Source organism: Opisthocomus hoazin, chromosome 21 (genome assembly GCF_030867145.1).
Source record: "Opisthocomus hoazin isolate bOpiHoa1 chromosome 21, bOpiHoa1.hap1, whole genome shotgun sequence".
Taxonomy (NCBI): Eukaryota; Metazoa; Chordata; class Aves; order Opisthocomiformes; family Opisthocomidae; genus Opisthocomus; species Opisthocomus hoazin.
The window spans coordinates 2,145,947-2,170,328 of record NC_134434.1 but is presented as its reverse complement, the minus strand read 5'-3'; the positions used below and the strand labels follow the sequence as shown (position 1 = coordinate 2,170,328).

The following is a 24,382-nucleotide window of genomic DNA, read 5'->3' as shown; positions in this document are numbered from 1 at the left end:
AGAGGTCCTGAGTGTGTGGAGGCTTCTAGTCCAAGCACAAAGGCAACTGAGCAACATCAAGGGCTTGGTCTCAAAATAATATGCGAAAACACGTATGGGTGTATCTATGCATGTGTATGTATGCATGCATATTACATGCAAATACGTGCTTGTATGTATTCTGAATGGAGGGGCAGTATTGCAAGGCTTACTACATGGAAATTTTCTACTAAATGTGTGATATGATCTTGGATAGGAAGAATTGTTGTTTAGATTTACTAGTGTTTTGTTTACATCCATTCAGACAAATAAGATTAGCTGTGTTCACCCTAGTTTTAAAAGGTAGGCTGTGATTCAGAGAATAGCTGTCCCTCGGATTCGTATCTCCTACAAGGTAGATAATTCATAACAGAACCATACAAGCTTCATGAATACCTCCAAATTTTATACATACATCTGCACACCTGAAATGTGCTTACCATCTTGCAAAATAAAGTAGTCGGGTTAATATAGTGGCTGAATCCAAGTTAATGAAGATAGGAACCCCAAACTGGTCAAAAATGGCCAGTTTTCTTCCCCTGAGTCCTTTTAGAAGGACGTGATGTGCCAGAATGGAGGCAGACCCAATGGCGTAGATGGGCCCAGCATACAGGTATGGCTTAGTCCAAAGTTGAGCTGATGAGGAGCTAGACATTAAGTAGTCTTTGGGCAGGAATTAATTTTCAGCTATTTGTACATAACTGCTTGTTTTGGTTTCCTTCCTGCTTTGTTGTACTGTTGTACGCTTGTTACTTTTATGATTCAGTCAACCTGCTGAGGAGGGGCTGCTCTGTGCTCCGACTCGGGCGATGCTGTCCAATTCCAGTTGCGAAGATGATGCTTTTTTCCCCAGAAAGCAGTGCCTGGAGACAGCCGCCACTGCATCCTGTGTGTGATTCTCAGGCTCTGGTCTTCTATTTTACAGGTAGACCAGGCAGCAGCTGGGCTTCTGGCCCTTGGCCTGAAGAAGGGAGACCGCCTGGGGATGTGGGGTCCCAATAAATATGAGTGGGTTCTCATGCAGTTTGCTACTGCCCAGGCAGGAATCATCCTGGTAAGGAGTTTGCTGTGTCTGGGTTTTTAGCAGCCTTTTGGGAAAGGAAATGGAGACAAAGAAGCGATAGGAGATACTGGAGAGTAGAGTTTGTTGTCTCTTTTTTTCCACGCTCTTACCCAGCACATTGGCTATAACTGAATCCAGTATTTAAACAAGATCTGTGCAGCTCTGTGTCTGTCCTCCACTGCGTAGGAAAGCAGACTGCAGAGGAAGGAGCAGCGAGAAATGGACTGCTGGGCGCTAGCTTGCGCCAGCCGATGATAGATGGAGACACGCTTTTGCCTATAGGACCATTTCTGTGTAACACGCTGCTGTCCTAAAGTGACCAGTTATTTAGATCCCTCCTAAACAGGACCTGTATTGCTTCATGGTGCAAATACTCACTTAGAAATGTAGTCCAAGTTGTGTATCCCCCAAAGCCAATTTTCATTTGAGAGTATGACCTGGCACATTCACCAAAGCGTGTCTTATTTAGGCAGTACACCGCAGTAAGGACTGCACTGTACCTTCTGGTCCATTTTCTTCATCGTGGTTCATCCTGGTGTCTGCTAAGACACAGTAACAGCAGGGATGAGCACAGCTCGGTATGAACCTGATGTGTACTCGACTCCAGTGGCCAGTACAGCTTCTGTGGAGAGCTGGACGGGAGAAAACTGCTCTTTTCATGGTTGTCTGTTAAGAAAACTGACTTGCCTTTGAGTTTTCAGTCTTCAGTTCAGTGGACTGAATATCTGCCTGGGAGACAGGAGGTCTGGTTTCAGTTTGTGAAACTATTGTGACTATTTGACCTCACATAAACTTCTTTTCTGATTGTTTTCTTTCATGCAAACACAGGATTCGGCTAACGTTTCTGGTGAATGTGAAATCCATGTAGAGGGGAGCTCTTAGTTTTGCGTATTGGAGAGGAGGAGAGGCTTTGGGTGTGGCTGATCCCTGGGAGAACTTTTCTATTGGAGTGTGTATTAGGGGAGAGGGTTTTCAAGGGAAGCATAGCTCTGATCAACCTTCTTGTTTCTCCCTCTGAAGGTATCTGTGAATCCAGCCTACCAGGCCCTTGAGCTGGAGTTCGTCATCAGGAAGGTTTGTATAGCACTTGCTGGTAATGCTAATTGATTCATTTTGAGAATGCATACAAGCAACCGTCTGTTAAGAGGATGGTGGGGACACAGTACAGATGAGCTTCTGGTTAAGCACTCTGCATGCCAGGGAGAGCTGGCCGGAGAGCAGGGCTGGTTGGGGCCCTGTAGAGGGAACACCACTGCGCAGTGACCTAAGGGCTGGAGCTGCTGTTAAGTGGTCATGTTTGTTGCTGTTCCCTTTGGCTGCCACCCTGTCCATTTGATGGAGACTTCTGCGTCCTCCTCATCCCCCTCTCTCTCTGCTAACAACGGGGTACTGCCAATATTACACCAATAATAACTGGACCTGCCAGCAGTCATTTACTAGGAATGAGGAAAATGAGGCAAGACTAAATATCTGACCCAGAGACTCTTCTGCCCAAGAATCTGGCAGCCAGGACAGCAGAGACTACGTAGTAGCAGAGCATGGCTGCAATCTCTAGAGGCAACATCTGACTTAAATCAGCTCTAGCTTTCTCACACTCCAGCCTGCCCGGGAGGGAGAGCACCACACGGCTGTCCTGCCTGCCTCCCATTCGGGGCAAAAATCAGCATCTGGGATTTTAAACTTGGAAGGAGGAAGGCTCAGAAAGGACAAGCCTACTTGGTAGCTTGTTTTCTCCTTACCAGATGTGTTCTAGGCCTTGCTGGCCTTGAGTTTAGCCTGGTTAAAGTCCTAGGTATTGCCACTGCTCGACATCTTTCTGCTGTCTGACTGTGGCTGCCTCAGCTACCCTTGTATACACCTGCCTGGGTTTGAGTTTGCAATATGCAGAGCACCGATCAGTTTAAACTGTTCTGGCTCCTTAGCTCCGGTAATGAGGAATCCAGGCTGCTAAACATTTGACAGCTAGAAATTAATCCTAGGATTAAGAAGCTAACTTGCTCATCTGTGGTTTGTTCAGCTTTAAATCAAAGGCTGATAGAAAAGCTGGAACCATATCTGGGTCTTCCCGGCACCATCCAAGTTCTGGCTTTACCTAGGAAAAAGTGGACAATTTCTAGCAACAAAGGGAGACTTTTCTCTTCCATCAGTAACTCTAGTTCAGTTGCTAGGCTGCAATTTGAGTTCCCATTTCATCCTTCCTTTAATCCTTTTACGGTAGTCTCACCGGTGCCACTCCTGTTTTCATGCGTGAAGGTTGAACACAGTGCTGCGGTGAAGCACGTCTCTTCCAGTGTGGATGTTCTCCTGCTTCTCTCACCAGGTGGAAACGGAAACAGCCGTACTCTCCTTTTTTCCCACTGAGACATGGTTTTTGCGTTCCTTTCTGCCTCTCTGTGTCAGACTGCTCTGGTTTTCTCCTCCAGTGTAAACATGGAGTGTTGATGGGGCGAGAGCAGAAATGTACTTGACCTCCATAGGGGATTACTCCTGTCTCACCCTCCCAGGTTTTCTAGAGTTCATAGCTTTGCCATGTACCTTTGGCACTGGGATCTCTGGTGTCTCTCACCCTCCTTATTATTTGTTTGTATTTGTTTATTCGCACAACAAAACCCCTGAAGACTCTGGGGCTTCGTCTGTTGGATCCTGTCAGCCTGTGCAGTCCCTTCCCTGCTCCATCAGGTTCCCTTCCTTTGGTGTATAGAGTAGTATGTGCTGAATAACCATTCTTCAGATTCCTGCTGTATTTCCAGGGCTTTGTAAAAGCAAACTGATGTCAGCTTTCATATGACAGGTCCTTTGAAGAGGAAGCTGTTGCCAGTCATGTTGAGACCAAGTGGGAGATGCCCAGCTAGAGACCCGTAGCTCACGTAGCATCTGCCCTGCAAGGTCCTCTCCTCCCATAGCATCTGTTTTGCAAAGCTGATTCAACCAGTATAGTGGTCTGAAGGAACTAATAGGAAAACGTTAGAGGCCCAAAACATCCTGGAACAGACTCACTCCCCTGGGTTCTGGGCAGACTGTTCCAGAAAATAGAGCAAATGTTTGTCTTCCCTGCTGACAAACCCCAAACAGTACTTAGAAATAATTTACTGGCGTAGCTTATTTCATGGACCTTGGGAAAATAATGAAGACAGCCGAGTAAATAATTTATGTAAATAGTTTATTTGACAAGAATGTGTTTTTTGGAAGATGAAAGTAGCTACCAAATCTGGGTCAAATTCAGCAAATCTCCTCTGCTGAGAAAGAAATAGAAATTGTTGGAGTAATTAAAGAGCTTTGTCTCAGGATTATGTGAATGTTGAATGAAAAATGTTTTAATTTTCAAAATAGCTAGTACTTTTAAAACCCTAGGAAACAGAACACCTTAAAAAAATCCGCAACAAAACCTTGCCTTGACCTAAGAGGCAGTCTTTAAGTTTCCTTTTTATTCCACAGTTCCTCAAACATCCTCATTTCACGTACACTCAGTTGAATGTTTTTTTGTTTTTGTATTTTGCCACTGGGCTTTTCATTAGCGTTGGGACACCTAATCTGAAAAATCCATTGTTTGCCTTGTGCTGGCAATGAGGAGCATTGATCCTGGGAGAAGAGGAAACCTCAGGCTGCAGCTGTGCTCTCTTGCCCAGCAGAAAGCAATCAGCCATCGTGAACCAAACGCCGGGGAGGAGCAAAGCCCCGGCTGCGTGCATGGACCAGGGCCCGGGGTGCCGGGCGTGCAGTAGCAGCTCCCTGCCCTGCGCTTGCGGGGTTTTGTGAGTGCACAGCTCTAAGGGCTTGGTTTGCATTTGCCCTCGGTGAACCTGCCTGCTGGAGGCATGTCCCCAGCCCCAGGAGCGTGGCTGCTGCACCCTCGCTGTGCGAAGACCTATGTCACGCTCTTCAATGAATCTTTAAACTGCCGCACACCACGGCTCTTACTAGGGAGGTGTTAAAAATCTCTGTGTTTAATCTGGAGGGAGCTCATTTGTATCATGTGCTTACAGAAGCAAGCCACGGAGAAAATCCCGGTGTGGTGGTAATGGCTAACGCTTGCTGTATGGGGTCACAGGGCTGTGCACATTCCTGTGTCGGTGGTGACTGCTCTTTATCATGTCCTGAACATCAGCCCGACGTAACTTCTCACGAGTTTCTGTCTCCTCTCACAGGTTGGCTGTAAGGCACTGGTGTTTCCCACTCAATTTAAAACACAGAAATATTATGATATTCTAAAGCAGTCATGTCCTGAGCTAGAAAAATCCAGTCCAGGAGGAATAAAGAGTAAAAGGTGAGTTAGGAACATCTGGTGTCTCTGCAGCGACCTCGCAGCTGTGTCCTGCCTTGTGTCCTCTCCACTGCACAACACAGGCTCTAGCAGAAGCAGGACCTGCACAGGGTCTCATCTGAAGAGAACAGCTTAGGCTGTCCGGGAGGTTTGCCCTGACCAGTGTATGCCTATCCAGGCAGTTTTCTCATTGCTTCGTTATTGCTGATGATATTTTTCTCTCTGCCAGGCTACCTGACTTATCCGTTGTCATCACAGTGGACTCCAAGCTGCCTGGCACCTTCCGCATGGATGAAGTGATGCAGGCTGGGGACAGCAGCCATATGAAGCAGTTAAGAGCTGTGCAGCAGACCCTGTCCTGCGATGAGCCCATCAACGTCCAGTTCACTTCGGTAGGTGCTTCTGCCGTCTCCGTGCCTCCTGGTTGGGTTCCTTGCTGGGCACACAGGGAAAGATGTGTGCGATGCTGAGCATCCCGTTTGCTTTGCCTTCTGCGCTCTGAGACCAAGCCCTGGATCCATCTTCTGCTGTAGAGTGGAAGAAATGTTCTGACATTTTCCCTTACTTCTTCCATTCTTGCTGCTCAGCCTTTCTCGAGGGCTGATGGAGATGAGAGGGTGTCATGTGAATTCCGGCCGCCTGAAGTTGGACCATTTATTTTGTTTAGTTTGGGATTAAGATGCCATTGAAGAAGAAAATAAAGTCTCCCAGGTCTGAATGGAGAATGAAGTGCAAGATCACCCCAGAACCTGCCTGGGAAATTGCCCTTGAGAGCATACGTGGCTCGTCCTCGGAAAAGGTGGCATCGCTGCATAATGCCTTGTGTCTTTCAGGGGACAACGGGCAGCCCCAAAGGAGCCACTCTCTCTCACAGGAACATCGTGAATAATGCCAATCTGATCGGTCTGAGGCTGGGGGTCACGGAGCAGGTGGGTCTTGGTGGGAACACGGTTTGGGGTGGTCGCCACTGCCACAGAGAACCACGTGTGCAGAGAGCGTTGGTGCTTGCTGAGCAGAAGGGCAGGATGTTTTGGTGCAAAGGACATTGAGGGATACTCATACATAACATTTCTCATTTCAGTAGAGTTTCATTGATACTTCATTTTAGCTTGATGTGAAGTTTTTTTTGGGGGAAAAAGAGAGATCTTTTTGTGGGGGAAAAATTGTGAAATTAATCACTTTTCATTTTGGTGAATACTCATTTCAAATAATTACGAGACCCTGGATGTTAGCTTTGAATTCTGCTGAATGAGGTTTTAATTTGTTTTACATGACTCCATTTCATGTCATGTATACAGTCTCATAACTCTTAGCAGGATATGACCTTTCCATTTCTAGTTTCTTTTAAAAATTGTTAAAGGCAAATATTTTCTTTTGAAGTTCTGAATTAGTTATTTCTAACAAAACAGCTTTGATCCAGAAAAAAAGATGAGTTGTTTCAATCAGCGTTCAGAGCCTTTGGTGTTTATAATAACAAAATAAAATTAATAGCATGTGCCAAGTCCTGCATAGTTGATGCCTGTCATAGCACTACCACTCTTCTCTTCTGGCATATCGTAAAATAATGTGTACGCAATACCAGACCAAAAAGTCCAGCAAAGACATTTCAAACTTACAGAATGAGATTTTGACGTTAAAAACTTCCCAGACTGAGTTGTATTAAAGGCCGGAAGCATCAGCGTCGTGTTTCCCCCCAGCGGGAGCACATATGAATGTCAGATTTCCAGCAAGTTTTCAGCAAATCGGGGAAAACTTCTTTGTTCAGATCTTTGCTCTTCAGCAGTGAGATGGGCTAGTCGCGGACTGGAAGATCTCCTCTCCTCACTGTTGTCTTTGGCTTGATCCCAGGACTATCGCGTTGCCGTCCCCCCACCCCTCTATCATTGCCTGGGGTCGGTGGGAGGCTGCATGGTGATGGCTGTGCACGGCTCCTCCTGCGTCTTCTCGTCGCCGAGTTTCGAGGGGAAGGCTGTTCTGGAGGCGGTGTCCCAAGAGAAGTGAGGTTTTGTTTGTGTCTTGCTGCAGAGGAGTTCCTTGCATTGGGGTGACGCTTGCTTCCCGTGTCTCACCTGCCAGGCCGTTGCTCACGCTCCTCCTTCCCGCAGTGCGAGAGGCGGGTTTGCTGGTGCACATACTTGCACAGGTGCTTCAGGAGCCTAAATCCTGCCTTTTCAGCTGCGCTTGGGAGTTTGTCACACCTCTTTTTCCAAAAATAAGGGATCCTTCATGTCACTGTAGGGCTTTGGCTGGAAAGCATAGTGGTGTCTCGGTTTGCTATGGCTGGTGTGTTTTCACACCTAACCGCTTGCCCTCCTGCTCTAAGTCCAGCTCTGCTGCTGAGATAGTTGCATTTCCAGCTCGTTCTTCGTGTGTAGCTGGTAAATCAAAAGAGCTATCGTGTCTGCGTAACACACACACAGATATATATATTTATACATACATATGTATATGTGTATGGATGAAGAGCATGTCTGCTGTGCCTGCCTCCGTGCCGCTGTCCCGCGGCCCCGCGCGCGATGGGACGGGATGGGGTGCTGAGCTGGGGCTGCTCCTGGTTCCAGCTCTGCAGCAATGCCTTTTCTCTCCCCTTCCTGAAGATGCACCTTTCTACACGGCACGCCAACCATGTTTATAGACATGCTCGCCCAGCCGGACTTTGACTCCTATGACCTGTCAACTCTCCGGGGAGGTAAGTCTGACAGCTGAAGTGGAAAAATCCTAAGAAACTGGATACTACTGGTTCCCTGCAGGGAGGCTGTATTAAGCTTTGCGAGCAAGTCAGTCTCCTGAAAGGAAGAGGTTAGTTGTACAAGCCTTGTGTTTCACTGTTAATTTGATGCTACGTTTCCTTTCCTCGGGGTTTCCTTCAAGAATTATGCATTTTTAAGATTTCTTTCACCGTAAAGGAGCTTGGGGAAGGACTTTTCCGTTTTATCTGCTAGACTGGGGAGCTGGGAAGCCTGGTTTTACTCGACTCCCATCTTACCAGCCACCACCGTGTGGCAGCAGATGCTTTGTGTACTTTAGGCTGGTGCAGTCCCTAAAGCAGAGCTACGCTGTGATTTCTCTTGACCTGAAGTTTCCTGCCAGGTTTTGAAGTCTAAATACTGGAGAGAGTGAGATAACGCGTGCTGGAGCTTTTGTCACAGACAGCCTTGGAAACAGCTGAGCTGAAATGGGGAGAGCACCAGCCCTTTTGAGGCAATAACAGCACGGAGGAAAAATGGTGATGGAGCATAAAGAAACATTTGAGCAGATTACCTAATCATCTCTGCTATGTGAGAAATGATCCCGTTTCATCTTGTTGCCCAGCAAAGCCTATATATTATCCCGCTCTTTTGCTCTGTCATCCTAGGACAGAACAGGTGAAAATGTGATCTGCCCTCTCCCAAAAGGGGTGCTCTGGGCAAGGCAGGAGGAAAGGTGTTTGGTTTTATGGTGGTGATGATTGATGGGGGCGTTTGTCCTGCTAAAAATCTGTGCCTCTTTCTGCTCTGAATCTTTCCTTTTTGGGAACTGCAGCTTGGACTGTATTTGTGCTATAGAGTTTATTTTCCTAACAAGTGAACTCTGCCAGCCCTTAATTCGTTCAGGCAAACTGGCCTTGCTGCAGCCTTTGCTTCTAGAATATCTAGGACCTTAAAAATAGAAGGTATTTTGACAGGAACCGGTGTATCCCAAAGGTCTTGCCAGCATTTAAATCTGGGAATGTGGAACCTTCTGAGGGACCGTTCCTGGGAATAAATAGATGGTTTCCAAGATGGTCAGCTTTTCCTCTTTTTTCCAGGAGTTGTTGCAGGTTCTCCTGTTCCCCCTGAGATCATGAAGATGATTATCACCAAGATGCACATGCCGGAGGTCGTGGTGAGTTGTGGTTGCTGTGACTAGAGCTAGAAGTGGTATTTGTCATGGCGAGACCCTGAGTTTGGGCATCTCTGCACCGCAGTGGTACCCGGCAGCGCCGGAGCTGCTGGGATCAGGCGCGATGGGACCACGGGCGTGAGGCCGGGCAGAGGAGTGAGGGTTTAGAGGGGCTGGGAGGAAGAAGGGGGATTCTGCCTGCTTGCTGGTGGGGTGTCTGGGGAGGAAGCTTTGTAAGAGAAAACATTGCAGTCAGTGTTGTAAGCTGAGCTTCTGCTGGTAGTTTTCAAAGCTTTCATAAACCCTTCTGTTGTACATGCTGCAAGGAGGAATGATCATGGAAGAGACGTTACTGGTTTGTATCGGGGGGGGTGGGTGCAAGTGCTCATCTTGCTGCGGAGCTGGCAGGTTTCTTTCACCAGCCGGGACTGCACGCAGATGTAAAACCTCGTTGCATGCTACACGTTTGAGTCTGAACGTGGGAGCGGCGTCATCCACACGCGCAGCACCAAGCGCTGCATTGCCAGAAGGGCAGCACGCGTTGGACCAGGCACGCTGCTGCTCCGCTGCATGTCCTTGGCACCCTTGGCCTGTGCGACAGCATCAGCATGTCCTGCATGTGGAGGGGGACAGGCCACCAGCGAGGGGCTCGGCGGGCAATCCAGGCGACACGTTTCAGAGGCAGGTCCTGCCATCTGCACGTGTGTGCCTGTGAGTGAGTGCCCGAGCCAAAAAATGACTTTTTTGTTCTACTTGAAAGGAAATACCTTCGTTGCCGTGCTGCTTGCAAATGCGGAGGAAGCAGACTGTTGCAATGGATAAACACCCGGGGCTGGGAGTCAGATGAAGTGTGTTATTGTTGGCAGAGCCGGACCGCACCAGCAGCAGGGTTTTACAGGGACGACTGTGTGCCCTGCCGCGGAGCAGGGGAGTCCAGGGCATCCGTCCTGGAGCTGTCTCGGAGGCGGCCAAGCTTTTTTTCCTGGATGTGATGCTGTTAATGCTGAGCTGAAAACACCAAGGACAGCCCTGGTGCCGTTGCCCGGACTCTGTCAGGTGACAGCTACCTGTTTTTACAGTAGGCTTGAGTTTGGCCTCACAAAATATTTTCAGACATTACTGCAAGTGCCCAGGACTCATTAAGGGTCACATGTTCCTGCTTAGTAGAAAGAGAAATAATAAATCCCTCCCAAACTGTTGCTCTGCCCATAGGATAAAGAGGATTAAGTTTATATTTGTACCACAGGTCTCGTGTTACTTCTGATCCCCCAACCCTCAGACAGACACGGGGAGACTTGTTGAATTCATCTTTGCAGCAAGAGCTTTATACAGAAGATGTACATAAGAAAATATACAATTTGGTTTCTATATAGGAGACAGAGGAGTTTTCATCCTCTTAAAGGTCATTTACACTCAGTTACAGAGGAATAAATATACATATATTTATATAACTCTTTAGGATTAAAAAACACAGTTAAGTTGCAGCTGTGGTATTGTAATAGCCGTGACAATAAACCACAGTCATCCTGGTGTCTTGCTAGATGCTCTGGAGCACGGGCAGAGAGAGCAGAGGAGGGGTGCCCGCGCCAGGCTGCACGGCACACACCTTCTCCTCTCGGGCGTACGTGCATCTTGGTAGACCCCACAGAGTGGGAGGGAATCCAGTCTTCAGATGGCTTCAGTTTTGGGGTTTTCCAGTACCGCTTCGCTTGAACGATCTCTGGCCAACCTAGAGAGATTGCCGCCTTTTGAAGTGGCAGGGCAGCTCGGTCTCGGGGCCGCTGGTTCTTGGGCATTGCTTCACCTACCCCCCTCAGCCCTGGCCTGCAGGGATCCCCTCCGTGGGAAGGCAGAGGAGTCTCTTTGTGTGGATTGAGACCAATTTTCCTGATCAAGCAGCTGGGGGAGGGATGCTCCTACCTTCCCACTTGCTTCCACTCCACTGGAATGGGAGAGACAGCGACCAACTGGTTGATCGGGGGTGTGGGTTACGTTGCCTCTGGGAAAGATGACTGTGTTTTACCGGCAGGATCTAGATTAGCTTGTCTTAGTATGGTCATGCATAGTTTAGTTTTTAAAAATGCCTCTTTAAAAATATATAGATGTCGGAAAAGATTGGAAAGGTGGATTCCATCCTGCGATCAGCGGAGAAGCGGGAATTCGGAGGAGGCTGGAGGTGTTTGGATATATCAGAAATGTTTCCTGACAGGTAGGAGAAGCTTAAGGAAGGACTCGGAAGTCAGTAGTTTTCTGATGGTTGAAGTGACCGGTCACCAGGACAGGCCATACCAGGGCCTGCTAGAGGGGAAAAAAGAGAGAAGGACACCTGTGTAACGGGAATTTTCAAGCAGATCAGTAAACTTCTAGCATTTGTTAATTTTTCCAGTGAGTGAATGAAGCCCATACTTGAAAGTGAGGAGTTAGAAGCCAAGGAGCCGTTATGAGTTCCCATCGTAGAGGAGATGGGTTAGTCCTGTCTCTGACCTCTTCTGCTGACTTGTGACCCCTGAGTATCTTACCCAAAGCGCTGATGGTCAGTGAGCACTTCCTTCATCGAGGAAGAAACCCAAGAGCGGAATTTTCAAGAGCAGTGAATTATTTTGGTGCCATGGTTCTGGAAATCCAGAGCAGGTAGATGTTGAGAAACTGCCAAGCAGCTTTTCATCTGAAGTGTGGTCAGTGACCTAAGTCGCTGGTCATCCCTGAGATCCGGACCCCCATAGCTGACATCTGAGAAAGCTGCCTGGCTCTCAAGAGGTGCACAGTGAAGGCAGAGGTACTTCATATTCCTTAAAATCATGTCACCACACTGTAGTGGTTTTGTGTGCCTGCTTTTTGGCACTCACACCTGAGGGCACCAAGCTTTGTCTTGTGCAAGACTGGCATAAATAGTTTTCTATTTCATCAACACTTGTAAATTTGTTTGAGAGAATTGAGTGGAAGGTGCTGTAGAAAAACCAGGTTTCGTTGCCATGGTTTTCTTACTCTCACCATGGAGTGAACTGGAATTGAGTTCTGGCAGGGAGAGAAGAAGGTTAAGAAGGGCCAGACCTGTAAATAAAATAGATTTAAGTATTGTGGTTTAGAACACTGAAGTTTTTCCATCCTTAGAGCGGAACTTTATCTGCCCTGTATGGAACGACTGGTATTTCCATTTCTAATCCATAAAACCTCTGGCACTGCAAGAGAAATAACCTCTTTAGGAAGGCACGGGGCAGCTGGCATTATCCCTGACATTTGGTCATAAATTTACTTTCTCCATACTGTTATGGTCCTTAGTGACCCAAACGGCTGTAACTGGGCTTCGGGCTTCTGCCTCATCCTTCCTGGCCTAGGAACGGGCACAGTGACAGCCCTTGTTCATACACTGCAGTGCAAGGTCACTGCACTTTACTTAACAAATGAGCAAAGGTCCCTTTCCCAAGAGCTTACCAACTTGCAGGCGCATCCAAAGTCCTTTGGAATCCATACAAGCTCTAGTCCTAATCCTGGGATGGGGAAAAGCAAAATGTTTGGGATGGGGTGATGACAGTTGTGGCTTTCTTGCTGCAGTCTGCGCTGAATTTAACATGCTTGATAGTTTCCAGTTGTGGAAGGTGTGTGTTTGTGTGATAGGTTTTCGCAGTTGGTGTTTGGATTGGTACATGTCAGCAAGCTCGTCGCTCAAGGAAAAGTCAGCCCTGTCTCTGAATCAGCTTCTGGCCCAGAACACTTTATTCAAAGAAGGTTTGCTGTCTCGAACCTTCCTCTTATGGGACGCTCAATTGAAGCCATCAGCCCTTGTTTTCAAATACCTGAGTGTCTTGGATGGGAATTGTGGCTGCTGAAAGGCAGGTGCTGGAGCGAGAACTGCTCCTTATGGAAGACATCTATTTTCATATGGGCTGGGCAGCCTGGGGCCAGAATTACCAGCAATGTCCTGCCCTAGATTTCAAACCAGACTCAGAGGACCTTTACTAGGGCAAAAGGCTGAGCATCTCCAATTGGTTAGAAAAGTAAAGCGTGTGTGATCCCAGCTCAGGGTAAGAGTGAGCTAAATCCACCCTTGTTTTGACACTTAATTACACGTTGCACCCTTACTTGCTGCCTCAGGCCTGTCTTTATCTCCGTGTTGGTTTTACAGGGCTGACTCCATCCTTGATGCTCCAGGCAGATTCTCTGCTCTGGGAGCCCGTGGAGCTCAGTATTGCCAGGAGATGGAGGAGCTCTGAGTTGGAGGTGTTGGTGGGTGACTGCATGAGGTGTTTTGAGCCAAACCCTGATGTCACTGCAGTCAGAGATAGAAGTCCCCGTACCTGTGGTGGCATCAGGGTTTGCTGGAGGTCGCACTAAAAGCTACCGATAGGAAGTGGCTCTGTGAACCATCTTACGTGTTTAATGGCGGCTTCCCTTCTTGGACCTCTTGGTGGGCAGCTTGCAGGTGCGGAGGGCCGGGGTGTCTCTGATGGACTGCCCCCGGTACTGCGCGGGCGTAGAGCAGGTCTCCTCGGTGCGGGTACGGTTGCCCTTCAGCCACCTGGCACACGGGGAGAAAGAAGACCAGGAGCTTACGGGAGGTACAGACCCTCACGGGCAACACTCGTACCGTGAACGCAGGGCAGGCTGGAGAGAGAGCTGCTGAGCACGCGTGCAGCCTTCAGCAGGCTGCTCCTGCCTGGCCCAGCTCGGGGGAGGACCCCCAGGGGGGAATGCGAGGAGGGAAGGGGTGCGTGGTGCCGTACTTGCGCAGATGTGCTAGCTGGCAGTTGCAGTGCCAGGCGTTTCGGGAGAGCGTCAGCGTCTCCATTTTGTCGAAGGGGAAGTTGCGGGGCAGCTGGGTGAGCCGGTTGTTCTCCAGGTGAGCGGTCTTCAGCACGGTCACACCGGTGAACGCGTTGTCTGCAAACTAAAGGCAAAGGTTTCTGGTGAGGAACACTGAATTACAGAAGGGGACTTCAAAACTGAGTGCCTCTGTTCCAGACTTTTAGTGGCACAGGCATGGAAAGAGCAAGAGAAGGAGCTGTGGAGGGGGTCGTGGCTCACTGGAAGCTCTGGACAGCGAAGAGAGGCATCAGGCTCATGGGTGATGGAGTCTCCTACCTGAAGAGACCTACATCCCAAATCTGTGCGGGATTGTTTTTGCAGCCACATCCCTAAACAAAGTGAAGTCTGGCAGCCCTCTTTATTTTTGAGCCATACTTCTCCATTCTAAATGAACATATTTTCTGGGTGTGTTCCTTTCCAAGGCTGGAAATCCTCCCAGCGCCTCTTGCCTTGCCTGTCCTGGAATGGCTGAAGGAGGGAGTGTTTGTGGTGTCTGAAGGGGCTGTAGACTTTGGCAGTGCCCAGGGGCTCCAAGTGGAAAGTTACACTTGGCATCTGAGCAGTGTAGAAATAGAGGCAGGTTTCCAGCACCTCAGCCTCCTCCATTTTTTCTTTTTCCAGCAGGCTGTTTGCAAGGGATGCTGCAAGATTTGTCTTTTCTCAATTAACAGGCAGGCTTTAAGGCAGAGCCTCCCTTAAAAAGCTGCCAAAGAGAGGAGGGAGGCTGTAAACCCAGCTCTGCAGCCCTCTCCTCTCTTCCCTGAGGCCTCATCCTTGTTTTTTTCTCAGCCCATGGTTGCTCAGGCTGGAAAGTTTCTTCTTGAAAGCAAACCCCTCTACACAGACTTCCTTGACGGTGATGAGTTGGAGAGGGGGTCGTGGACAAAGCACAAAGCTCCTCTTGACTGTGACGAACTGTTTCTCCCCTTTCTCGAAGCAGGGGAAAGCTTTCCCAAAAGGGTGTAGAGGAGGTCTAGGTCTAGCTAGGTCTCGGTCTACCTGGGTCTACTAGAACCTCCTCCAGTCAAAGACCTGTGCTCCCATTTCTGGCCAAAAGCTCGCCTTCGGACAGGACCATCGGGGTGTGTTCAAGCTCTCCAAGCCGAAAAGCTTGACAGAGGAAATGCACTATTTTAAGCAGTGAACTTTTGTCATCTTCCAGATTAAGCAACGTTGGATAGGATCAGAGCTTAGCTAAGAGACTCCCAGAGTACTGTAGCTGTTGGACAGTCAGCGGTGCTGGCCTCTGCGGTCCAAAACCAAACTGACCTCGGTGGGTTTTACTGTGCTGATAGTGGAGCTGCTCAGAGAGATGCTGGCGTGCCGTGCGGTGGGGCGGCAGCCCGGCCACGCTCTGGTTTGGACAGTGGAGTACTGTCTCAGCTGCTCATTCCTCTCCCAGCCCCCTGAGAAGAGCTCACATCTGCTGGTAACAGCTGCTGCGCTGCCTGCCAGAGCATGCGTTTGTAAAGAAATCGGTGATTTTCCTCTTATTTAGATGGAGGATTGCTGCTGTAATTTATTTTGCAATGAATACATAGAGAGGGGCATACATAAAACTTCCAGTATCTGCACTGCCTGGTTTCGTGTTGATGTAAGCGTTGGGTCCTCGCCCCTGCGGCACAGCCCTGCAGGTGACGGGTGCAGGTCCGTGATGCTGGTGGGGAGGGGGAGCTCTGTGTGTGCAGAGCAGCCTGAGGGCTCTCCTGCTTCTGCTCAAGTGCAATACAGGCTGGGATAGCGCCGTGTGGAAGGGCTTTGCACGCGATCAGCTCGAAAATCATGTGGCCATGCAGGGGACAGCTAAGGACATTATTTTTGTGAAGGAGAAGGAGCTCAAGTCAAGATGCCAGCGGCATTTAAAGTATCTGGTAGTGATTTCTTAGGTCATGAGGCCTCTGTGGTTAGATGTCTCCTAGCAGTGCAAAGTTCACACGTGGGCTGTTTGGATACGCTGCGTTTGGGGTTTGAAGAGAATACTCTGAGCTGGGATGGGAGCTTTGTTTTCCTGAAGAAGAATGCGAGCCCTAAAACTGCAGAAGCCACCCGTGTTAGTGCTGATCCTGTAAACTGGTGTCTGACTGGGCTGCTGGGGAGGAAAGGAGGCATCTGTCTGCAGAAGACCCTTTAAAGGTCCTGTCCACAGGTGGTCACTGCAAAGAAGAAAGTCTTTTTTTGCTGGCTGGAATTGTTACCCCTCACTTTTTGGCCAATCCAAGGACACTTAATTCTCTGGAGCACTCCAGCATCATGGGTTAGTCTAATTTTTTCAGCGTATATCTTGGGACTTTGATGTCTCTACAGCTGGTACAACATTTAAGCTGTAACTTTTGACTTGTGTGTGAAGAAAGCACCTTAAAACTGAGTCTACAGGAGTGCTGTGACAGCATGTCTAAGCTCTTGCCTAGAGAGGTCAGTGGATGGTTCTCAAGTGTTGAGTTTGGTTACTCCCATCCTGGAGAGGTTAGTGCTGAGCGTGGGCTCAGATACTGACTGGGTGCTACGGAAGTGTTTTAGGTAGTGTCGTTCTCCACCTGGGCAAGCTGTAATTCCAGTTTTTGAGCATTTTGGGATGCTATATCCCCCTGAAAACTCTGGTATGCTCTGTTCCCTGTAGCTTTCGGGTGATCTGCTCATCCCTGCAAGGCCCTTTGAGTTGCTCTTTGTGGCTAGGAAATTCTCTTTTTCATCACGTCTTCCTGCATGTGGTGGGTGTTGCTTTGCTGTGAGGTGCTAGCCTGCTTCATCTGGATGCCCTTTGTCTTTGGGCTTCCTGGCAAAGCGTCACCCCGGGGAGAGCTGTTCTGCTCCACCTGCAGCCCCCTCCACGTGGGGTGCACCCAGGGCATCGGGCTGCGGCAGGGTGCTGCTGCTCTCGCACCGTGCTTGTTTCTGTTCTTGCACTACCTGGCATTTCGGAGCTCCTAATGCGAGTGATTCCCTGAGCGGGGTGCTGCTGCCTATGGATCGTGCTTTCTCCCAGAAGAAGGGGGTTGTTTTGCCTTTTGGGATACCTGAATGTCCCTCCTCCTCTCCAGTGGGAACAGGGCCCCTTTGTAAGACGCTGCGAGAGTTCCTTTTGAGAGGGCATCAATAAACAAACCTTTCTTTGTACCGTGTAAGGTTGGGAGGCATGGGGGGAGGTGAGGTCCGTATGCCTACCTGTCTGCGTGGCGTGGGTAAGAAACCGCTGCTGTTCGTAGCCCCTCCCGAGGAGTCTCCCCCTCCCAACCTACAGCAGGTCCCCAGGCCAAACAAAGTTCAGCTCTGCAAGGTGGCAGTGCCCTTCAGCCCCTCGAGTATGAGGCAGACGCTCGCCTCTCATCCTGCACCTCATGTTTGGGATGATGGAAGGTTGCTAATTGTCCTGGAGCACCCCAGATACTTTTCTCAATGACTGGTGTCACCTCCAGCTTGGGAGGGAATGCGCTGCCTGTGCAGGGAGTTTGAGCAGCTCCAGATAAATTGGTTTTGCATAAAATAACTCAACAGAAGGGTGGAGTAGTCTGGCTCATCCCTCATTTGGGCTGTGTCAAGGGTGTTATCAGCTGGCCAGTGCCTTGCTGTCTGCAGAGCCTGCAGACCTGCATCTCCCCATTCTTCTGCAAGCCAGGGACAGCAAACTGAGGTCTTTGTAAAGAAGAAGAAAATTAAGCCCTGTGTTTCTTATCCGGAGCAGATGGAAAGAGAAAGGACTCACCTTCTTCAGTTTCATGTTGTCCAGGTTGAGTGTCTGCAGGTAACGCCCGAAGGACTGGAAGGCATTGTCAGGGATGACCTCAATTGGGTTATGAGAAAGCTTCAGTTCCTCCAGCACTCTCAGCTTACTCATTGCGTTCACAGGATAGCTGCTCAGCTGGTTCTTGTCCAGGTGGAGGACAGCGAGGTTTTCTACGTCCTCCAGGGCCCCAGGCAGGAGACTGGTGAGGGAGTTGTCGGAAAGGAAGAGCCAGCGCAGGTCTTTAGCCCCATTGAAGACCCCTGGTTTCAGCTCCCGGATTTTATTGCTGCCTAAGTGCAGGATGAAGAGGTTGACAAGAGGGGAGAGGAGCCCTTTGGGTAGGTCTGGGATCTTGTTCTGGTCCAGGTACAGGTAGGTGAGCTCAGACAGGTCGTCGAAGGCTCCTGGCTTTATGACACTGATCTGGTTGTCGGTGAGATAGAGGTAGACCAGGCTTTTGAGCCCCCGGAAGGCTCCGGTCGAGATCTCCTTGATCCGTGAGCTCTGGAGGTGCAGGGACACCAGCTTTTTCATGTCGCGGAAGCCGTTGGTCGGCAGGACGGCAAAGTTGTTCTTCTGCAGGTTGAGGAGCCGCGTTTGCTCAGGCACCTTGGGGATCTTCTTCAACCCCGCGTTGTCGCAGATGACGTGCTGCAGGTCTCCGCCGTGACAGTGGCAGCTCGGGGGACATGCCTGCACGGTGGAGGCAAGACATGTCAGTAGGCTGAGGACACTGAGGAAGAAGCCCGACCGATTCATGGTCAGATCTGGAATTAGTGTGGTGGGAAGAGAAGCAGCAGGAGGAGGAGGAGGGATATGGGTGGGAGAGAGAGAGTAACTGGGTTTGCAGCATGCTGAACACAGCCCTATTTATAATGTTATTAAAAAGCAAAATCCCTTCCCACAAACCACAGGCAGCAGCCAGTTGGAAGCAACTGGCTTTGGGAACTTACTGTGAGCTTAACCCCTTGGCACCAGGCAGAGGAGTGGCCGCGGTCCTGCCTGGCCCCGCTGCCGAAGCGGCTGTGCAGGGGTAGTTTTCCTCTCTGCAACGGGGAGGCAAATGGTCAGGAAGAACAAACGTGGACCTGCTCTGTGGGGAACCTCTCTGGTCCCTGCAGAGCTGAGTGGGGCCCCGCTTCGTCACCGGGGGGAAAACAACCTGTTTCGGTCGAACAGCGTAGCAGGGAGCACTGCTGTGCTCCACAGCCACCTCGTGCTGAAGCTTTCAGCAGGCTGCTGGGCTGTAGTTAGCCTTGGCTGGTGTGGGGAGAAGCACCTCGTCCTGTTGTCACAGAGGAAGCTTTTGGGGGGTCTCGTCTTGCTGATTTCAAGAGAGTTTGCCTGAGCAGGGGTGGGAGAAGATGGGAGTGATACACGGTCATGCCAATGGCCAACAGCGCTGTAGCTGCTCTTGCAATGCAAAATTTTGGTTGAAGACTTCCAGTTCTAGAGTGCACCTAGAAGCTGGCTGAGAAAGGGAGAGCAAAGACAGTCTTAATTTCTGCTGTGTCTTTCCTATGAGCAGTGGAGTGTGACACATCCGGAGCTGGTCGTGGTCAGGAGGCCTGTGGGAAGGTGTTTTTTCTCAGCACGTGGCACTGTGGAGCAGCAGTTGTTGCCTTCCAACAAGGGATGGGGCAGTGGCAGAGCCTGTGGAGAAGCAGTGGGGCATGGGCTGGTGGACATGAAATGCTGGACAGTGAAACCTTGCTGCGTGCCCGGCTCAGACGGGGTGGATGGAGATGCCTGCAGCTCTCGAGACAAAGCGGTGGGCACTGATGAAGGGATGGTGAAGTAGCAGAGCAGGGAAATCACTGCTGGAGCTGGGACTAGGGTCTGCCTTGGCTCCTGTGCTGGGGTAGCAGTGTCAGAGCTGAGCTGACCACGCAGGCAGCGTCCCTTGCTCTCCCAATAGAGAAGGCTAGAGCAAAGCGGTTAAAAGCCCCAGCGCCTGCTTCTGTGAGTGTGAGGGGTGAGATCCAGGGGTTGCGGGGTGGAGTTTGGAAGTGGAACATTTTGAACTGATTTCCAGCCAGTTGCTGGCTGCAGCAAACAGCTGAGCGCCGAGCACATAACTGTGAGCTTGTTGAGATTTCTGCTCCTGAGGCTGGCTGCAGAGCCCCAGCGGAGCTTTTGCAGAGGCGAGACAGGCTCAAGAAAGGGAGGAAATCCAAGGGCTGACTTAGGACACAGACTGGCTTATTCACTGAGATTTCTGGGTTTTTCCATTGTTGCAATGAGGAATTAGCCAGCGCCGCCGAGCGTGCTCCGGACGGTGTTATGCAAGCTGCCTGGCAGCCCGCGCGCTGGTCAGCAGCTGTTGGTCTGAACGGTGTTTTCATTGCGTGACTAATTTGGGGGAGAAAAGGGGCTTCTGGCCTGCGAATGTAGGTTGTGGTGAGCCTGCGGGGCAGATGGGGTTGGCCGAACGATGCCCTAACGTGGGGACCTCGGTGCAAACCAGGCCATGTCAGGCTTCCAATGTTTGTCAGCCCTGAGGTGCTACGCCCTTGCTCGCCTCGGCACCGAGTGCTGCTCCCGCCTGGTCTCCGCAGAGATGCTCTGGCTGCAGAGCCCCAGGCTCCTACTGCAGGGACCGCCTGCAGCACGCCCTGTAGGGTTTAAAACCCTTTGATCAAATCAATGGTATTCTTGCTTACACCCGATTCGGCTGCCACCACGGTGGTCATGCACGTGCTTTGGTCTCTGGAGTAGCCCTTTGGGTGTCTCGGTCCGGACCTTTGAGACGCCAAAAGATGAGGTGGATACAAGAACCTTCTGTGTTTTCTTCCTTTGCCACTCCAGGTTGATCAGGACTGAGAGTGCCCCTTAAGTATGCGTTGCTCGTAGAGTTCAGGCAAGGAGCTTGGGGAATGATTGGAAAGGAGAAAAATTCGCCTCTAAAGCATCATCTTCTATCCACTGATTGCTTCTTTTTTTTTTCTCTGAGCAGGTTCAACCATCTTAGTCTTACTTGTAGTCATGTGATGAGCAATTCTGCAGTTAAGTACCAGCTACACTGGGCAAATCAACTGGTGGGTGAGATTTAAAATCCAGCCTGTTTCTGCTGGATGCTGAAGCTGGGCAGCCATCTGTGCTCCCTCCCCAAGCGCAGCTGAAGTCTGATACTTGGTTTTCCCATCCCCTTGCAAAAAATACCATCCAACACCTTACCGCTTCTGCAGAGATTTCTGCCAGTGTGGGTCAGATTGGAGCAAAAAGCTGGTGAGGACCTTGCGAACTCCGTCCATAAATACATCCCACCCACGTGTATTTCTGGAACAAGACCCTTTTCAGAGGTTAAACTGCCCAAACCTCAAACCATCTTCTTGTCTTTCTTTATCTGAGGATAAATTTCCCTTTATTCTACCCTTTATCTCTTTGCTGGCTGAGACTGCAGATTTTGGGCGACAGGGACGCTGTCCCTGCAGGGCTGTGTGTGCTGTGGCTGGAGCAGGCAGGCTGTGGACAGGGGTAAGCCCCGTAGCTTCTTCCTGAAGACACCGTGCTGTAGCTGCCACGATGCTGATGCGAGGTGGGAAGCTGTGCCTACCCCGAGGGCTCCCCGCCAGCCCAGTGCCTGCAGCAGAGGTGATGTGGATGCTGGGTTATTTTTGGTCCCGCGGTGGGGTGGCAGCAGGGCAGTGCTGCTGGGGGAAAGGTGCCTGCTTCTCAGCTCCGTTTCACCAGGCACAAATGTTGAATAAAAGGAAGTTCTTTCCCCTAATGTTTTTTGATTTCTGTGCCTCTGTGAGCACATTCCTGTGGTGGGAGCTGGTTGGCATCTGCCACAGCTGGCACCTTGCCCTTGGGCTCCTGGCTGTTCGTGTTTTGAGCTGCTCGCTGGCGGGGTCCGGTCTTCCCACACCGGGTTCCGCAGCCCTCGACTGGCCAGCAAACATCCAGCAATCCTCAAAAGCTCGCCTGGGTCCTGCTCGTGGGTGGCTCGCAGTCTGGCGGTGACAATGGCAGCAGTGTCGGTGTTCCCTCTGCCGTGGTGGGATACCGCAGTGCTGGGCCCTGTCCAGCCCCCCACCTCACAGGTCCCCTAGGACCAGCGCTGCTAGGACATCGCAGAAGAGGGAGGATTATCCTGCCATCCTCTCTTTCTTAATTGATTAACAGTTCTGCAAACATTCCTGGTGCCTGGTAATCTGCAGATGCTGGACTCTCCTCCTCTCCTTCTTGGAGATGCTGTGGGCTCAGCAAATAAATATAGTTTTTGGAACAGTATAAATATAGATTTGGGATGTTTCTTTGGTGCTGCAGGTCAGAGCTGTTTTGAGACAACATTGGAGATGGTCTTTTCCATGATTAATCTTTATTTTTGTTAGTACTGACAATTCTGGCATATCAAGATAGCTGCACGTGCATTACGCCATGTTAAAACATTCCATTACAGAATCACAGAATAGTAGGGGTTGGAAGGGACCTCTGTGGGTCATCTAGGCCAACCCTCCTGCCGAAGCAGGGTCACCCAGAGCAGGCTGCACAGGACCTTGTTCCATTGCTCGCTTCAGCCTGATTCTGTAGCTTTTAGGGGGCTCCAGGTCTGGTTTTGTATGTCGGTGCACGCTCGCCATCTCCTTCCTGAAGTGGCACCGGTGTAGCTGGCCTTGGGGTCCAGGCTGGAGGCGAGGGTCAGGCAGCGTGGGGAGGTGCCCGGGGTGCACGTGCTGTCCCGGCTTGCAGCCCGTACAGCACCAGCCCTCGCGGGGCTGAGCCCTTGCCTGGCGCTGGGAGCTGGGGAGGGAGCAGGCTGGGAGAAGGTGCGGGCTCTGCAGTGTCCCGGGGCGTTGTCCCAAGCGCAGAGCACCCTCCGGGCAATGTTTGAGGAGCCTCAGAGGGTCTCCAGGGTCCTCCCTCTTCCCGGCAGTATTTGAGAAAACCCTGGCTTTCGGTGATGTGCAAGTATCCTTTCAGCGACAGTGGCACCTGGGCTCCAAGTTCAGACCCAAGTTACCGTTTCTATTTGATGCTTGAAGAATACCTTTTGCTGTGGTGTGGGGGCCCAGGCTGCTTGTTGAGCTGGAGGAGGTGGTGGTGGGTGCACCTCCTTCCTTCTGATGGGTTTCTTCCGCCCTAGCATGGCCTCCACCCATTGATATGTTGTTGCCAGTTTGGCTCCCCGTTGATGTCCACCCACCATTCCCTTCTGTCTGTTCCCAGCAGCTGCTGCATGATGCTCTTGGCCTCTCCCGTGAAGCTCACCCAGCCCTTGCTGCCTCTCCCCAGCCCTGCTGTGTCCACCCTGCAAGGCACCGGGCATCCCCTGGCAGCCCGCTGCTCTGCCCAGGGCTGCCGTCCCCTCTGCAGCTCTTGTGGTCTCTGAAGAAGAGCGGAGCTTTCTTCCCTTGCGGAACACAACCGCTCCGTGCAAGACCTCTGACTTTCCCAAATGCTCCCCAACTGTGATTCCTCCCTGTTCTCAAAGTGGAAAAGCAGCTCCACTCACTGGCAGCTTCCCTGCTTGTCCTTGGCCAAAGTGAGACCTCCCCATCCCGTCCCACCTCATTTTTGGGGAGGACCTGACAAGTAGGTGGTTTCAGTAGCTGCAGAAGCTATGGGAATGTGCTGTGAGAACATTAAAATGCAGCATGGAAATAGCAAGATGCTGGACTTCCAGCCATGTCTTCGGTGGGAGCTGAGCTCGCCAAATCCATGGGGATGTTACCTTTGCTCCTCAGTTTTTGCTGAGTTTCCTTCTCCAGCAGCTTTGAGCATTCAGGTAGCCCCAAACCCGTGGTTTTCCACCCTTGCTTCTGCATGCTTCCTCTCACTTTTCCCTTTTAATTCCACTTTTTCTAAATGCATTGGCACCCAGCAGCAGGGAGAATGGAGTTAACTACATAGCAAAGACCTTTTATCGAGCTGTGGATAAACCAGTCAGTAACTGCACATGCCTTTGCTGGTTGCCACTGGGCAGCGCTTCTGAAATGCTGGCAGGACTGGGGAAATGCTTGCAAGCCTCAAGACTTCTGCTCAGCCTGGAAGGAAGAGAGGGAGCTTTAACTCCAGACCGCGAGGAGCAGTTTGTCCTGACTCTGCAGTGACAGGTGGTGAATTTTCAGCGGCAGTCTTCTGGCCCGGGCAAGCTGGGTTGTCATTTTTGCAGCAGTCTCCTCCTGAGGCAAAGCCATTGCGTGCTGCAACACAAAGACGTTGCTTTGGGCACCTGATATTTTTGGGAACTTTTTAAGCCCCATCCAAACTGGGACTGTCTGGCAGCTCTCCGGGTGGGGAGAAATGCCAACAGGGTGGCCACCCTTGGAGGTTTGTCCTACAAGACGTGCTTGTTTGTGTCCTGACGTTTTTGACACAAAGATGGTACTGTTGTTGGGGAAGGAAATGAAATCTTAGTGTGACATAGGCTGGATGTGATCAGAAGTTGGTTTTATTTTTGCTGCAGCAGTAAAGTTGACCTGAAGGTTCAGGAATATTCCAATACAATTTGGGATAGTGGGACACCTCCACGGCAAGGAGGCACGTGTCCCAAGAGGACAGCGAAACTCAGGGTGGTCTTGGTTCAGAGCAGCTGAATGAGGGAAGATCATTGCTCAGTTAAGAATTATTTCACAGAATCACAGAGTGGTCGGGGTTGGCAGGGACCTCTGGGGATCACCCAGCCCAACCCCCTGCCCAAGCAGGGTCA

The 24,382-nt window shown here is 50.5% G+C and overlaps 2 protein-coding genes across 4 annotated transcripts in view; one reads left to right on the top strand and one right to left on the bottom strand.

The window, feature by feature from the left end:
• ACSF2 (acyl-CoA synthetase family member 2) overlaps positions 1 to 24,382 on the top strand; it is a 38,539-nt gene that overhangs the window by 6,607 nt on the left and 7,550 nt on the right. The window contains exons 3-10 of the mRNA XM_075440848.1: positions 944 to 1,072; positions 2,102 to 2,155; positions 5,227 to 5,345; positions 5,572 to 5,734; positions 6,176 to 6,271; positions 7,191 to 7,339; positions 7,940 to 8,031; positions 9,130 to 9,206. Coding sequence (XP_075296963.1) covers positions 944 to 1,072; positions 2,102 to 2,155; positions 5,227 to 5,345; positions 5,572 to 5,734; positions 6,176 to 6,271; positions 7,191 to 7,339; positions 7,940 to 8,031; positions 9,130 to 9,206 — 879 coding nt within the window. The remainder of the gene's footprint in view (positions 1 to 943; positions 1,073 to 2,101; positions 2,156 to 5,226; positions 5,346 to 5,571; positions 5,735 to 6,175; positions 6,272 to 7,190; positions 7,340 to 7,939; positions 8,032 to 9,129; positions 9,207 to 24,382) is intronic.
• CHAD (chondroadherin) lies at positions 10,515 to 18,580 on the bottom strand. 3 transcript variants are annotated; one of them, XR_012766011.1, is made up of 5 exons: positions 17,707 to 18,580; positions 13,925 to 14,088; positions 13,574 to 13,719; positions 12,636 to 12,691; positions 10,515 to 11,501 (listed from the first exon to the last, which is right to left on the bottom strand). XR_012766011.1 is itself a non-coding variant. In XM_009942901.2 (4 exons), exons 1-3 carry the CDS (start codon positions 18,484 to 18,486, stop codon positions 13,578 to 13,580), a joined length of 1,086 nt encoding a protein of 361 aa, XP_009941203.1. In that variant the 5' UTR covers positions 18,487 to 18,579; the 3' UTR covers positions 10,515 to 11,498; positions 13,574 to 13,577. The 3 variants fall into 3 exon arrangements, 2 of the variants coding, with proteins under 2 accessions (XP_009941203.1, XP_009941204.1); XM_009942901.2 differs by lacking the exon at positions 12,636 to 12,691 and having other exon boundaries at positions 10,515 to 11,498; positions 17,707 to 18,579; XM_009942902.2 differs by lacking the exon at positions 12,636 to 12,691 and having other exon boundaries at positions 17,707 to 18,504.

Coding starts and splice junctions, on each gene's coding strand:
- CHAD (XM_009942901.2), bottom strand. CDS start 18,486: ATGAATCGGTCGGGCTTCTTCCTCAGTGTCCTCAGCCTACTGACATGT. Junction 14,089..17,706: donor ACAACATGAAACTGAAGAAG/GTGAGTCCTTTC, acceptor CTTTGCCTTTAG/TTTGCAGACAACGCGTTCAC. Junction 13,720..13,924: donor CAGCTAGCACATCTGCGCAA/GTACGGCACCAC, acceptor CCCGTGTGCCAG/GTGGCTGAAGGGCAACCGTA.